At 36.5% G+C, this 17027-nt stretch overlaps 1 protein-coding gene across 2 annotated transcripts in view; it reads left to right on the forward strand.

Moving 5' to 3' along the window:
* Positions 1 to 17027, forward strand: part of LOC149802426 (dolichyldiphosphatase 1-like) — a 60416-nt gene that overhangs the window by 1360 nt on the left and 42029 nt on the right. For both annotated transcript variants that reach the window (XM_089951636.1, XM_089951637.1), the window contains exons 2-3: positions 8047 to 8147; positions 9657 to 9741. In XM_089951636.1, the coding sequence (XP_089807762.1) occupies positions 8047 to 8147; positions 9657 to 9741 (186 nt within the window). The remainder of the gene's footprint in view (positions 1 to 8046; positions 8148 to 9656; positions 9742 to 17027) is intronic.

Here is a 17027-nt window from a genome sequence, read left to right on the forward strand (position 1 = left end):
TAATCCAGTGGCTGCAACCCATAAAAAATTGTTTTTCTGAGCCTCATGACCCCATTTTAAAATTTTAAGAAGTTTTAACCACCATAAAAAAAAGTCCTGGTGACCCTATAGAACATCTTCACAACCCTGATTTGGGTCATGGCCTGGTAGTTGGGATCTAACTGACACACATCAATATTACATGTATTTAGATAACTATTAAAACCATACGTTTTGAGTCCCATCCATGAATTCTTGTAACAAAGCTAAAAAGTATGGTTATCTATTATGAAAATTTAGAAAATTCCTTTTTCTGTATGGTGCTATTTTTACTCTTGGCTGTGTACCATTTCAGTTGAAAAAGTGATCTAGTTCATTCATATGTCAATTTTAATGCTTCAGTTCATTGTTGATGAATAGCTAAGGGAGTATTTTATCAACAACAGTTGTATTAAACATCAGAGTTTTGAAGTTATTATATAATTAGAGCTTGAAAATATTCTTATTTCAGGTGTTACTAATTATGGAATTTACATGCACACTAGAATCATCTTCCCAATCACATATTTTCTCAAGTTATTCACTGACATGATTCGCTGGCTTGACATGCTTGGGAATGTTAAAGGTTATTGCAAACATTTTTCAGACTGTGTTTCTGTTATTTGTCCTTTCAAAATAAAATGAGATAAAGAATAAGTATGATATATATATATATGTAGAGTGGATTGTTGTTGTTGTTCTAGGGTTTAATGCCATTTTTCAGCACAAGAGAGGCTATACATGGCAGCCAGTATAACTGGTGGAGGAAAAACCCTGGAAAACCCAGGGAAGAACCACTGACCCACGAGAAGCTACTGGCAGGCTTTCCCATGTACCAACGCTTGCCGAGCCTTGGGCTCGAACACACGCAGACAGAGGTGAGATGGCAGTTATCCGGAACGGTGAGCACTTTAGACCACTCGGCCACTCGGGGCCCCTAGAGTGGATTGAGCTATGGCAGTTAGCATATGTTCAGTCTCATGTTATTTTGCATGAGAGATTGATCTTGACATTGACAATCATAATGACATTGTGTCATAGTGGAATGTAGATCTTGAATGCAGAAATGTCAGCATGAAATTATCAAACAACAAATTCTGAATCCTACAAATGAAGAGGTTTGTGATATAGATTTTAATGATCGTATCAAGCTTTAATCATGTGAAGAGTAGATGGAGTGGGAGACCACCCTTGAAATCAACCTGGATAGTCAATCAAGTTCTCAATGGGAGACTGCCCCTGACACCAACCTAGACAGCCAATCGAGCTTTTCCAATTGGAGACCACCCCTGTCAGCAACCTGTACAGTCAGTGAAGCTCTTCCAGTGATGATGACTTTTGGTCATTAGCTGCCACTGCTGTTGATATCTGGGAATTCATTAAACCAAGTGGACCAACCTCTCTGTTGGAATATGCCACAGCAATGTATTATTTTTATATGTCAGTAGAGGATAGACACTAACCCAGAGGAGAAAAAATTATTTTTACTGGACTCTTCATTCTCATAGGAATCATTGTTAAAGACATAGCAAGTGCTGTTTATTAAAAAAAACACTCATTCAGTGACTAAAATGAAAAAGTCAAATTTTTGACACAGTGAAATTCTCCCATACCAGTAACTCGTTTCCCTTAGGAGAAGCAAGGGTCCAGCAGGTTACATGGAGGACACAGCCTTTTGTGCCAACATAGCAGCTTGGTTGCAACTGTTATAAGTGAGTTTTAATAGGCTGTTTTGGGGTTCAAGCAGATATTTATTTTTTATCTATATATACATATGCCCTTAACATTAAAAAATAAACAGTTTGTATTAATCAATAGTATTTTTGTTTGCTTTTTGAACATGTTCATTGGAGGCTTACATTGGAGTTTTGCTGGGGGGGGGGCGCAAAACTAAAGCTAGATAATAGGATAGTAGTCTTTGTTCATCTGATCAAATACCTGTACATCATAAGAGTTAGTAAGGAATTTTAAAATCATGCTTTCAGTGGTTGTACATTTAGATGATTACACGTACTTAGAAATTCTGATCCATTAAGAAGATACAAGTTTCTCCACAAGATACATTTAATATTGATATGTATTATGTTTTGTGTTTTTTAAGCATTTATTCAGAATAGACTTTCTTAATTTCAGATTTCTAGGGTATAGACAAAAGCACTGATGCATAGTAAACAAAAATATGCAATTCTTGCTCATTGATGGTAAATGTTTTATTACTAAATCGTTTACAATCAGTTAGGATCACACATTCAACAAGATTAGCAGTGAAGCTATTGAACTCTCAAGACATATATTTTAGGTACAGATAAAATATTTGTCTCAGCATCAGTAAATTCTACTCCTGACATATCATAGGCAGAAATGCATGCAAGTAATTTTTTTCTGAAGTATCAATTTTTGTTTATTTACTCAACTCTCTGTCCACCAATAAAGCCACGTATGGAGAGATGACAGAAGGATGAATAGAGGCTTCAGATTTCTCGGGCATCAATACTTCACAACTGCTATAGTCATATGGGTGGATTTGACTGCAGCTAAATTCCAAATATGTAGTTGTAAGGTCCAGCTAGGAATGGGGGGGGCGGGCAGGGATCGTCCTGGGCTTCGCCAATGTCGCAAATTGCGATTTTTTTTCCTTATTGGCGACAAAAATATCCCATCTGGCGATTTTTTTGGCGACAGACTTTTTGGTTATTTAATTTGTACATACAATCATAGATTTGGACTGGATAAATTAAAAGGGAGAACGAAAGGAAGCCACAAACTTGACTAAGCAATGCATTGGAATCAATCTGTTACACAAACAATCCTTTGTTCGTATTGACAACCCCATCTTTACAGTGCATTGTTACATCATAATCTGCTTATGCCGACATCTGGGCTGAGTATGCTGTGATACAGTCAATCATGCTACCGAACTATACCTACAACTGACCGACTTCTGAAGACGCGAATAGAACAGATACAATTAATTGAATGGCTAAATCTTCTGTTGTTTTTTTTTTTTTTTTTTTTTTTTTTTTTTTTTTTTTTTTTTGTTACATATACCAGTACAGTAGTTTTGCTGAACCTTCATAGAAAACTGATAACCTTTGAAGTACCGACTACTGTGTATAAATACAAAGCAAATGGAAAAATCTCAATCACAATTATGTCTGTCGCCAGTGCAGCATTTTACTCATTCATCTTTTCCTTTTGCCATCAATCCGTGTTACAGCTGCTGAGACTTAAACTCCGAAACAAGAAATAGCACAAAACAAAAACAACAACCAGTTTTGCATAATTAATAATAATTATTTATTTCTCAAAATACAAGAGTGAAAGAATCTCTAAATTGGGTGTGAATTTATGCTTATATATACGGTCCAATATTGCCAGGTGTTGATTCGTGTAAGTTTCATTCATGGGAATGTAGGTCCTATTTTGTTTGTCGAGAAAATGTATACAGCATTCAGTGATCATTCTTGGGATTTAGGAAGCAATTCACTACAAGCTTTGTTAAGCTAGCCATAAGGGGGGGGGGCTGCTGATAGACTACTGGTGTCACCTGTCAGTGCTGTGGACTGTGAACGTGGATTCAGTAAGATGAACCTCATAAAAACTGACATCAGAAATAAACTCTGCATCTCATCTCTCGAGAATTTCATGAGAATCAGCATGTACAGATGTGAAAAATTAGACTTTGAAACTGCATTCAACAAGTGGGCAGCCCTAAAATTGCGACGGATCTTCATGTAACACTTTGTAACATTTTGTTAATGCTTGTTGTAATTAAAGAATTAAGTAACCCATCTTTTGTAATTTTCATTGCCTGTTACATTAATAGACTAAATTAACACTTGGAAAAATGTACACTACTTGTTCTGGCGACACTTTTTGAAAATTGGCGACAAAATATTGAGGTTGGCGATTTTTTTGGCGACAGCTTTTTAAAATCCAGGACCATCCCTGGGCGGGGATTTTTTCTCCATTTTATCATCAGTGTCTTTAATATAATCTATGTGATGGGCACTTTGAAGAAGACTCAGGAGTACAAGCTTCTGGACTTCCCAACTGTTGCCAGAATACTGACTGAGGACTTCCCAGTGGATATCAGAATACTGACTAAGGACATTTTAGTTGATGTTGACTGAGGAACATTTCCAGGCACAAAAAAGAAAGGTTGTTCTTCCTACACGTACTGCACATCTTTGACACTCTCTAGCTAGATTGGACCACATGCAAGTAGTGCACCAAAATATCGCAGTGGAGGAATAGACAGTGCATGGATGTGCTAAAATTGATGTACACATTTGGCTCAGTGTCTCGGTTTTGTAGGCATACCATCATCAGCTATGTGTACAGGAAGAGTAGTGTTGATAATAGTTATTAACAATTGTTTTGTATATATCCTTCTTCAGACAATTTGTGTGAAATCATCATAAGTTAACTTTCATGTTTTACTGTATATAGTCACTTATAAATCAAGGAAAATTGCAAACTAAGATGCTGATCTGCCGTATTATAATGCACCTGCAGATCAGGGTCTGTATTGTTTGTTCTGCAGATTGCTCCTAACAAACTGTACAGACCCAGATCTTCCAGCACATGTGCCAGCAGATATGGGCCTGTGCAGTTTGTAGTATGACTCATCTTATAAGGGAGTAATATTTACTTTCATGAATTTTTTTACGTCATTTGCCAGGTAAAATCTTCTAATATATGTTTGTATTTTCCTTCATTAGATGTAGTTGTTGATGAATGCCATGTATGCAGTACACAAAGTAAAGGCTATTTTGAGTTAAATTAATTTTAATGAAAAGAGTATTCTTACAATGTATTAACATCAGTTATCAGTGCAGTCAACTGTATGAAGGTACACTTAAACATCAGTTATCAGTGCAGTCAACTGTATGAAGATACACCTAAAGATCAGTTATCAGTGTAGTCAACTGTATGAAGGTACACTTAAACATCAGTTATCAGTGCAGTCAGCTGTATGAAGATACACCTAAAGATCAGTTATCAGTGTAGTCAACTGTATGAAGGTACACTTAAACATCAGTTATCAATGCAGTCAACTGTATGAAGATACACTTAAACATCAGTTATCAGTGCAGTCAATTGTATGAAGGTACACTTAAACATCAGTTATCAGTGCAGTCAACTGTATGAAGGTACACTTAAACATCAGTTATCAGTGTAGTTAACTGTATGAAGATACACCTAAAGATCAGTTATCAGTGTAGTCAACTGTATGAAGGTACACTTAAACATCAGTTATCAGTGCAGTCAACTGTATGAAAGTACACTTAAACACCAGTTATCAGTGTGGTCAACTGTATGAAGATACACTTAAACATCAGTTATCAGTGCAGTCAACTGTATGAAGATACACTTAAACATCAGTTATCAGTGCAGTCAGCTGTATGAAGATACTCTTAAACATCAGTTATCAGTGCAGTCAACTGTATGAAGATACACTTAAACATCAGTTATCAGTGCAGCTAACTGTATGAAGATACGCTTAAACATCAGTTATCAGTGCAGTCAACTGTATGAAAGTACACTTAAACATCAGTTATCAGTGTGGTCAACTGTATGAAGATACACCTAAAGATCAGTTATCTGTAGTCAACTGTATGAAGGTACACTTAAACATCAGTTATCAGTGCAGTCAACTGTATGAAGGTACACTTAAACATCAGTTATCAGTGTGGTCAACTGTATGAAGATACACTTAAACATCAGTTATCAATGCAGTCAGCTGTATGAAGATACACTTAAACATCAGTTATCAGTGCAGTCAGCTGTATGAAGATACTCTTAAACATCAGTTATCAGTGCAGTCAACTGTATGAAGATACACTTAAGAATCAGTTATCAGTGCAGCTAACTGTATGAAGATACACTTAAACATCAGTTATCAGTGCAGCTAACTGTATGAAGATACACTTAAACATCAGTTATCAGTGCAGCTAACTGTATGAAGATACGCTTAAACATCAGTTATCAGTGCAGCCAACTGTATGAAGATACCCTTAAACAGTCTGATACCTTAGCTGATATATTATTTAAATGTATTTGAATAGACTTTCTGTACAGTATATGGGGTTTGAGTGTGTGAATGAAAGCTGGAACAATAAAATATTTGTATACTGAGATAAGTAATAATTTTCATTGAAGAAAATGATTGAAATTATTTTTTGATAATTACAAAAATGGCATATTTAGATTTGAGGATATCCTCAAATATGATAATATGAGCTGTTAGTGTGTTACATTAAATAACAGAACCTAACATTGGATAAAATATCTAGGTGTAACAATATAAATTTAAATTTTGTAACATTCGTAAAAGGGTTAGCTTCAGGGGCCATGGATATGGATTATTTTACCTATAACTTTGTTCTACATTAATCTCCTGAAATTTATTTAAACAGTTTACATAATTATAATATCTTAAAAATCAAATATGGAATTTTCAGTTAAAGTTCAGAGTAACGGCATGACCATAGCTGTCATGGTTCAAAATAAGTGCATGACATGAACTGTCTTGGTTCAAGGTAGGGGCATGACCTGAACTGTCTTAGTTCAAAGTAACTGCATGACCTGAAGTGTCTTTGTTCAGAGTAACTGCATGACCTGAAGTGTCTTTGTTCAGAGTAACTGCATGACCTGAACTTTCTTGGTTTAAGGTAGGGGCATGACCTGAACTGTCTTAGTTCAGAATAACTGCATGACCTGAACTGTCTTAGTTCAAAGTAACCACATGACCTGAACTGTCTTGGTTCAAAGTAACTGCATGACCTGAATTGTCTTGGTTCAGAGTAACAGCATGACCATTGCTGTCATGGTTCAAAATAAGTGCATGACCTGAACTGTCTTAGTTCAGAGTAACTGCATGACCTGAACTATCTTAGTTCAGAGTAACTGCATGACCTGAACTATCTTAGTTCAAAGTAACTGCATGACCTGAAGTGTCTTAGTTCAAAGTAACTGCATGACCTAAAGTGTCTTTGTTCAGAGTAACTGCATGACCTGAACTGTCTTGGTTCAAAGTAACAGCACAAACACTTCTTCAGGATACTTCTTTGATAAATTTTTGGACATTAATCAAGTTTATGATGAATATGGCAGTTGGGATTAATTTGCTTCTTGATTACTTATTGTTATGTAGATGTATATATAATTTCTAGCGAATGCTTGACCTTTGTCCATAATTAAGGGTAGAGTCCTACCCTTACTATTCTCGTGCTTTTGTCATGTTTGTTAGTTGTAAATAAGTTGTTTACTATATTTAAGTTCAAAGTTGAGATTTATTTACAAAATTTAAATGTTCTGGAAGAGAACTTGTGACCCACATCCTGTTCATTTTATTGTCTTAGGTTTTTGCAAAGGTTGTGATAAAGAATTATCTGTTCCTGTTTTAATTTCTGTCTGTTGAATCATTTACTGTTATGTACAAATATAATTTGAGAGGAATCATTTAAAAATTATTCATTGCAATTGCATACAAAGTACTCATTGACTTTTTGGATTCTTTGAGATTATTGTGAATTCATTCTGAGACATTCTGGATTATATAATTGTGATATATAAAGACTGTACATGAACCTATTCAAGATGTTTGTACATTAGAACATTCAGTATTGGAATTCATTCAGAACATTATGCTTTTGTACTTGTGATAGAACTTTTAGGATTTGGGGGATTTAATTCATATTATAATTCCTCTTAAATTTCACTTAAGCAATGTTGAGTAATACATTTATTTGTTGATTTTAATAAACTTGTTGGTTTCTCTTATTTCTGTTACTTTGTTTAAGGCCATAGAGTTTTAACATTATGTGTAAATCTGCATTTTTTAAATTAAGACTTGCTAGAATCATTAGGGTGCAGCAGTGTACCTACAGTGCAGTGCCACTACTAATGTAATGGTATATCAAATTGTTCAAGATAAAATGTTAGTTACACAAATAATATGACAGACAATATGTATATATGATTCCTTTGTACACAGCTGAAAGTATTTTTTTTATTTTCCAGGAGACTTCATTGGCTTCATTTTAGCATGGTTCAGTTTGCTGCCTTTTTGTATCCTAGTTAGTTTTGTGACTCTTATCATCTTCAGAAGGGACTGTCATACTGTAAGTACTATTTTCTTTTAACATAAAATCTATTATTGTGTCTGTCCAGTCTTTCATCCATTATACAGTCCTGTCACCACAAGTTGTCCAGTCTTTCATCGATCACACTGTCCTGTCACCACAAGATGTCCAGTCTTTCATCCATCATACAGTCCTGTGACCACAGCTTCAGTTCTTGATGAATGGTGTGAAACGTGGTACATTTTATCTGATAGTATACATATTGACAAATTGCTGTACTTGCCTGATTTGTTAATTTTTGTCTGTTTTAATTACAGCTGATGCAGTGTGAGACTTTTATGAGTTGGTTGTTTAGATATATGGTGTGGAGTCCTGCCTTTATTTAGTGATAATTAACCTGTATTTTTAAGTCCAGTGAGATGAGCTCACATTTGCATTTAACTCATTTTCTAAGGCACTATTGCCTATGGTGTCACATAACTTTGTATTTAGCTCATTTTCTAAGGCACTATTGCCTATGGTGTCACAGAACTTTGTATTTAACTCATTTACAAAGGCACTATTGCCTATGGTGTCACATAACTTTGTATTTAGCTCATTTTCTAAGGCACTATTGCCTATGGTGTCACAGAACTTTGTATTTAACTCATTTACAAAGGCACTATTGCCTATGGTGTCACATAACTTTGTATTTAGCTCATTTTCTAAGGCACTATTGCCTATGGTGTCACAGAACTTTGTATTTAACTCATTTACTAAGGCACTATTGCCTATGGTGTCACAGAACTTGTATTTAACTCATTTTCTAAGGCACTAGTGCCTGTGGTGTCACATAACTTTGTATTTAAGTTCATCATGAGAAGTAGTACTGCACATCTCCCAGAGAGTGTGGAGGAGAGTTCTGAGACTCAAAAGTATGTTTTAAGATCAGAAGAGAGTCAGTGCATGTTCCCCCATGCCAAGTCATGTCTGTAGAAGATGTCTGGAAATTCAAATGAAAGAAAATAACTTGTCTGTTTTCTTTAAAACATTGAATACACTTTCAAGCAAAAAATTTTTGGTAAACTTAGCATTGTTCAATATCATCACCAGTTCCAGATGTTTCATTCTCATTTTGAATGATAGTGTTTGATCACTGTGAGAACACTCACTCAAATATAGCCATATAATCAAATGCACCCTGAATTAATTTTGGTCATTAAGAAGTTTGATGCGTTGAGAAAGGCATGATAAATATCTTTATGATTAAAACTATGCCTTGTGAGTAAGTTTGTGTTTTTTGGTGTTCACAAAACACCTCATCAGATTTCAAAAATGCAATATCAAACCTGAGATTAAAATACTAAATTTATTAAATTCCCATCTGTAAACAGTAAAGAAAATAAGAACTGTTTTATAATCGTATCCAGATGCCTTATTATAGATGTGCTGTGTAGAGTCCTTTTCTGGATGTAACAAGTACAGTAGTCATAACAGATATTCCCAGGGTAAAAATAATTTCATCAGATATGACATGTCATTCAAAAGTACACTTTATAACTATTACAGATTTCATATTTTTGTGGTCTACTGCTGAATGAAGCTGTAAATTGGATCCTGAAACACTTGATCCGTGAAGATAGACCACGTAGGGGTAAGTTGGAAGGATTGTAAGTACAGTCATAGTAAATAGTTCAGAGGGTGCTGGAGCTTTTTACAGAACAGTCATGTAATACAATACCATTGTTTTGGATAGTGGTTATCTATATGTTGGGATTTATCATGAAATACATGTTAGGAATAATTCAAGATCAAGATGCTGAATAAATATAGCGTTAATTTTTTCTTTTGTAAAAAAATCACTTCATTGATTGATTTAGATCATTGCTATTAATCATTTGTGTATGTGTATCCAAATTCAAGCACAGAACTTATAAGAAAATACATAGATATCCAGGCTTAGTTCACAATCCCACATGGCCTGTTTTGCTTGTTCATTCATTGCTATTCTACAGAAGCCTATCCAGTCACCCTACTCTTGTCATTGTAAAGATTAATGCTTATAAGTGCCGTCTTCCTTTTTTCATCCAATGATATCCAGTGAAGACAATGTTACAAGCATAGGTTACCAAGGTTTTTGGCTTTTGCCTCTAGAGTTTTATTTTGCCTCTACCATCCAAGACATCAATGACCTGATACCAAATTCCTACATCCATTGATCTCTTAATCAAGAATTTCATTTCACTGAATTATAGTGATGTTCGCTCATTCGGAGCATGTATCACTGTTAATCAAGAAAGACCAGTGGTCAACTGCTAAAGTCTTGATAAGGTAATGATTTGCTTTGAAAGGCTACTTCAAGACATAAGTGTCAACATCATTTCTCTATGCATATTTGCCACACTTTCTACCTGAAGTCACATCTATTGATAGAGACTTTGCAGCATGGGACTGGGACTGACAAAGTTTCCTCTGTACACATACCGTATTTTCCCGCATATATCCCGCGGGTTATACCAGATTTTACAAACCCCGCGGGGGGGGGGGGGGTGCAGGTTATGTCACAATTTTTTTACACGTAATAATATTTCAATATATTTCCCTGGCGACGAATTCACAAAAATCATCCATCTTCTTCTCCCAGTTCTCGGGTAGACGTTGGCCGACGGTCGTTCGTGTTCTGACTGACAATTGGTTCCTCTTCATAAATTTATATACCCAATGCACTCCTTTAAAATCATCAATGTGCTTCTCTGTCGCCATGAGTTTGGCCTTCAGTTTGATGGCAACTGTCGAGACTGGTCGGTTGTTTTCCCGCTGGGCCACGATCCACTGCTTCAGGTCAGCTTCAAGGTGAGGCCATTTTGCTTTAGGTCCGCGACGAGCACGTTTTCGTGGATTCATCTTCTTCAACATTCCTTTTTCTTTTCTCCAACCTCGGATTACACTCTCATCAATATCAAATTTTCTGCCTGTGGCTCTATTGCCATGCACTTCAGCATACGCAATGGCAGTTAGCTTGAAGTCGGCTGTGTAAGACTTTCGTTTCGGCATTTTTTAAATTAAACAGATAGAAATTATTTAAACTTGAATCTACAATTAAAAAGATACAAGATTATTTAGAAATGTCCACGTTTATGTAGCCTGTAGTTGAGGCACAGCTCCTATAGACAGCCTACGTGCACAAGCACTGTGTACCGGGCCTGAATACCGGTAGTTAATTGACGTCATGCGAGCTACATTCGAAATTGACAATTGTGGCATTCAGCCTCAGGACCTCACACCATTGCATATCTGGCTCACAAGTACCTGGCTTCAAAATTCAAATCTGCCGGCTGCCAGCCGAAATATAGTGGAGGCAGGGTGACTAACTTGAACTGATGCAGAGGGATGAATATGGACTGGGGCCGACTGACTTGATAGCGTAAATACAAATTTGCATGTTGGGCGGGTGAGTGAAAATGTAGTAGTTGTAGTATCGTTCGTCATCCACGTGTGAGCATTGACGAATTCGGTCCTTCTAAAAACAGTAATGGTAGACAATGTGAACATACACAAAAAAGTTCATCAATCTATGGTTGCAGGTTATACAAAGGTGCGGGTTATGCCAACGATTTTTTACACAAAACCCCAAAACCCGCGGGCTATATGAGGGTGCGGGATATATGCGGGAAAATACGGTAGATTGGAAGACCTTCCTCAGCATGCAGAAACAGCTTCAAAGTGTTTTAGTGATGTTTACTGTGTTTCTATGACTATCAAGAAAACCACTGCCAAACACTCATTGTGTGCTAATGGATCAGATAAATTCTTCTTACCCAGGGCTGTGGCTGGATCCATTAATCTTCAGTTTACAGAAAGAAATATATTGCTGTCTACATTTGCTCTCACCATGAAAAACATCACAAGACCATTCTTAGTTTGCAGCATGCCACAATTAGAGGCAAACCTGAGAGAGACTCAGCAAACCAGAGTCCTGCCCTCATTTAAGTACCTGACAGTTATTACGCTTTTGGTGTAATCATTATGCTTCTCTGAATTGGGTCTTATGCATGCCTGTATATGGATTATGCTTTTTTGGTACATTAGAAAAATGAAGAAATAAAAAGTTGTTTTTATTATCAACTCTTTAATTCAACATATCATAAAATTTAAGAAGATATTAGAAAAGAAAACTGTTGTTTAAAAATAGCACAAGGCTATGTTTGTCTATCGTGGACCTACATGTATTTTCCACACACTGTCATAGACCTATATGTGTTTTCCCCATACTATCATAGACCATTATGTGTTTTCCACACACTGTCATAGACCTACATGTGTTTTCCACACACTGTCATAGACCTACATGTATTTTCCACACACTGTCATAGACCTATATGTGTTTTCCCCATACTATCATAGACCATTATGTGTTTTCCACACACTGTCATAGACCTACATGTGTTTTCCACACATTATCATAGACCTATATGTGTTTTCCACACATTATCATAGACCTATATGTGTTTTCCACACACTGTCATAGACCTACATGTGTTTTCCACACACTGTCATAGACCTATATGTGTTTTCCACACATTATCATAGACCTATATGTGTTTTCCACACATTATCGTAGACCTGCATGTGTTTTCCACACATTATCGTATACCTACAGGTGTTTTCCACACATTATCCTATAGCTACATGTATTTTCCCCACACTATCATAGACCTATATCTTTTTTCCCCACATTATCATAGACCTACAGGTGTTTTCCACACACTGTCATAGACCTGTATGTGTTTACCACACATTATCATAGACCTACATGTATTTTCCCCACACTATCATAGACCTATATGTGTTTACCACACACTATCATAGACCTATATGTGTTCACCACACACTATCATAGACTTACAGGTGTTTTCCACATTCTGACATAGACCTACATGTATTTTCCACACATTATAATAGACTTATATGTGTTTTCCACACACTATCATAGACCTACATGTGTTTTCCACATGCTGACATAGACCTACATGTATTTTCCACACATTATAATAGACTTATATGTGTTTTCTTCACACTGTCATATACCTACATGTGTTTTCCACATGCTGACATAGACCTACATGTTTTTTCCACACACTATTATAGATCTATATGTTTTCCACACACTATCATAGACCTACATGTGTTTTCCACACACTATCATAGACCTATATGTGTTTTCCACACACTATCATAGACCTACATGTGTTTTCCACACACTGTCATAGACTTACATGTGTTTTCCACACACTATCATAGACCTATATGTGTTTTCCACACACTATCATAGACCTACATGTGTTTTCCACACACTATCATAGACCTATATGTGTTTTCCACACACTGTTATAGACTTACATGTGTTTTCCACACACTATCATAGACCTATATGTGTTTTCCACACACTGTCATAGACTTGCGTGTGTTTCCACACACTATCATAGACCTACATGTGTTTTCCACACACTATCATAGACCTACATGTATTTTCCACACACTATCATAGACTTATATGTGTTTTCCACACACTGTTATAGACTTACATGTGTTTTGCACACACTGTTATAGACTTACAGATGTTTTCCATCCACTATTTTTCCCCACACTGTCATAGACCTACATGTATTTTCCACACACTATCATAGACCTATATGTGTTTTCCACACACTATCATAGACCTACATGTGTTTTCCCAAATTTCCAAGAAAACAGATGGGTTTCTTAAATTTGAAAACTTGCCTTGCAGATTCATTATATTAATGAGCAGAATAATTTAGTAGACCAGTCCACACTTAAAAGAAATTGGCACAATATCTTTAGTGAAACACACTTCATCGATGTGAGACATGGATGTTGAATGACTCAAATATGTTAAAGGAGAGAAATCTATTTAAACTTTAAAACACATATCAGATCAGAAAAAGACAAATCAGTAGTGCTTTACAAATAAAAATTATAAAATAGAGCGATTTAATAGAGCACTCATTTTGAGAATATCATCATGCTCATTGCAAGATTTGTGAAGTTAGCTCAGTTAAAGTGTGACATGTATACTAGTTAAAGTGAGTGTTTTATATGTAATTTGTCTATATGCTTTTGTGTTTGTACTCTGGTACTAATCCACATGAAGAGTTTGACCATTTATGACCAGAACTTCAACCAGCTGCAGATTCAGGTTAGTAACAATAACAATACTAAATGTTATATAATAATAATAATAATAATAATAATAATAATAATAATAATAATAATAATGAGGACTTTGTATAGCACCTAATCTTTAGAAGCTCTAAGCACTTTACAACATTAGACAACACCTATAAGATTAAAAAACATATAATGATATGATTACAAAAACAAACACCATGAAATTAGAAAACAAAAAAGCATGCTGAGAATATTTAAGGTAGGAAACATTAGGTCTTTAAGTTTGTTCTTGCAGTCGAAATAAGTGAGTTTTGAGAGCACTCTTGAATGGGATCACTGTGTCTTTGTGTCTAAATTCAGTGGGCAATTCATTCCACGTTGCTGGGCCCTGGTATGCAAAAGAATGCTGTCCATATGACTTTGTTTTCGTAGTGGGAATAATGAGTATATGATTGTCAGAAGAGGAGCATAAGTATCTTGCTGGTGTGTACACATGGGTGATGTCGGATAGGTATGTTGGACTAGAGTCCATCAGTGAAACATAGCACAGAGAACAAATTTTGTGTTAATTCTGGATCGAATGGATAGCCAGTATAGGGTACAAAGCAGTGGGGAGGTGTGCTCTGATCACGGTACTCTAAGTATGATCTGAGCAGCTGTGTTTTGACTTTCTGAAGTTTCTGGAGTAGATATAGAGATCAACCAGACAGAATTGAGTTACAGTAGTCGAGTCTTGAAAGTACTAATGAACACACAAGTGTTTTAGTGGCATCAACTGAAAGATATTTGCGAATGGAGCTGATGCGTCTCAGCTCAAGATATGCAGCCTTGCATATGTTCATGACATGTTGGTGCAATGTGAGAGTACTGTCCAGAGTAACACCTAGGTTTCTTACTGATTGTGTGAATTTAATGTTGATGTTGCTGATATTTATTGTTTGAGGTAAAGGATGTGAATGAGAAAGTCTTTGTGTTGTGATTAGAATATATATAGTTTATTGTAATTATGGTATGCAATATATAGATTATGCTTTTTATGCCCTGCTTATGCTTTGTTGCCATTTAGATTTTGCTCATCATCTCTAGGGTTTGACGTATAAATTTTACAGGATAGAACAGAGAAACTTTGACCCAGCTTTTTTCCCTGTCGGCCCTCAGCAGAAGTTGATGCCGTGCTTACACTGCTGTTTCTGAGATACCATTGGGGGTGAGATTTCAACACTTATCCACAGAATGGGAGAGACACTGCCCTGTCAATCAGTGGGTGTTACAGTTTGCTTTGATGGGCCAACAGATCAAGTTCATTGCCCTTCGTCCACTGTCAAGGGCTTCCTTCACTACTGATGTCCCAAGGGATCTTTACAATGCAGGGCCAACAGATCAAGTTCATTGCCTTTCCTCCACTATCAAGGGCTTCCTTCACTACTCATGTCCCAAGGGATCTTTACAATGCAGGGCCAACAGATCAAGTTCATTGCCCTTCCTCCACTATCAAGGGCTTCCTTCACTACTCATGTCCCAAGGGATCTTTACAATGCAGGGCCAACAGATCAAGTTCATTGCCCTTCCTCCACTATCAAGGGCTTCCTTCACTACTGATGTCCCAAGGGATCTTTACAATGTAGGGCCAACAGATCAAGTTCATTGCCCTTCCTTCACTGTCAAGGGCTTCCTTCACTACTGATATCCCAAGGGATCTTTACAATGCAGGCATTTTGCAGCAAGAATCAATGCTCTCATTTAGAAAAAGGGAACTTGAGATGTTCCCAGTGTAAATTTATAGGGATTTTTTTACAGAAAGCAAGGAATCAGAATGCTATCAAATCTTGATTGCTAACCTCAAAGGGAAGAACTATGGATAAGTAACCTAACTGACAGTCAAGATTCCCAGGAAAATCCTACCTGCTCAATCTTGAATGCACTGGTCTTCTGCCTGAACGTATAAGGAACTAATCCAAGACCAGATGAATTTCTTTTGCATATTGGCTGACAAGGTTTGGGTGGATGCCACTAGCATAGCATTTGAGTGCAACTACTCCTTTACTGACATAATCCAAGCCATGGGATGGAGGTCAGAGACAACATTCACTACCTTTAACTGAGAAACCCAAAGAGCTCAGTTTGGTATCAGCATTTGAATAGGCTGCCATCCTAGGTCATTCCACAGCTTCATGTTAACTTTGATTTTCAAATTCTGCTGAATTGTGCGAGTGAAAATGTTTCTACAAACAAAATCTCTGCATAAATTGTGCTCTAATGTCAGCCTGCATCTCATGGTAGACTAGAAGTTGCTTCATATAAATTAGGAGGCCCTTTGGTCTTTTTAAGGAGGAATGATTGTCTCCAGTAGCTTTACAGTGCTTGTTGGAGGCTGTGGCCAAAACATCAAGGTATGATCTTTTGATGTCCATGACACATTCTTCTGAGCTTCTCTACCTCCTTAGAGATGCTGCTTTGGAGACCTACAAAACATTGTTAAACCAAAGACAAAACCTTTTCAGGTCTGCATCACTTCATGTAGAGGTGTTCTTTAGAGCTCTTACCCCATCCATGGTATTCAAGGATTTGAGGGACCAACATCAAATTGATACCAGCAAAGAAGCACACACACCCTGATCAATCAGTGGGACTCCTCCAGAGTTTTCCAAACAGGGTCAACAGCCAGACATGTATCCCCATTTCAAAAGTCTTCACACCCTCTTATGCATCATATTCCTCATGTCCAAAATGGTTCTCTATTCAGAATCTTCG

This window comes from Sinohyriopsis cumingii, chromosome 3, assembly GCF_028554795.1.
Source record: "Sinohyriopsis cumingii isolate HCF-2022 chromosome 3, ASM2855479v2, whole genome shotgun sequence".
Lineage (NCBI taxonomy): Eukaryota > Metazoa > Mollusca > Bivalvia > Unionida > Unionidae > Sinohyriopsis > Sinohyriopsis cumingii.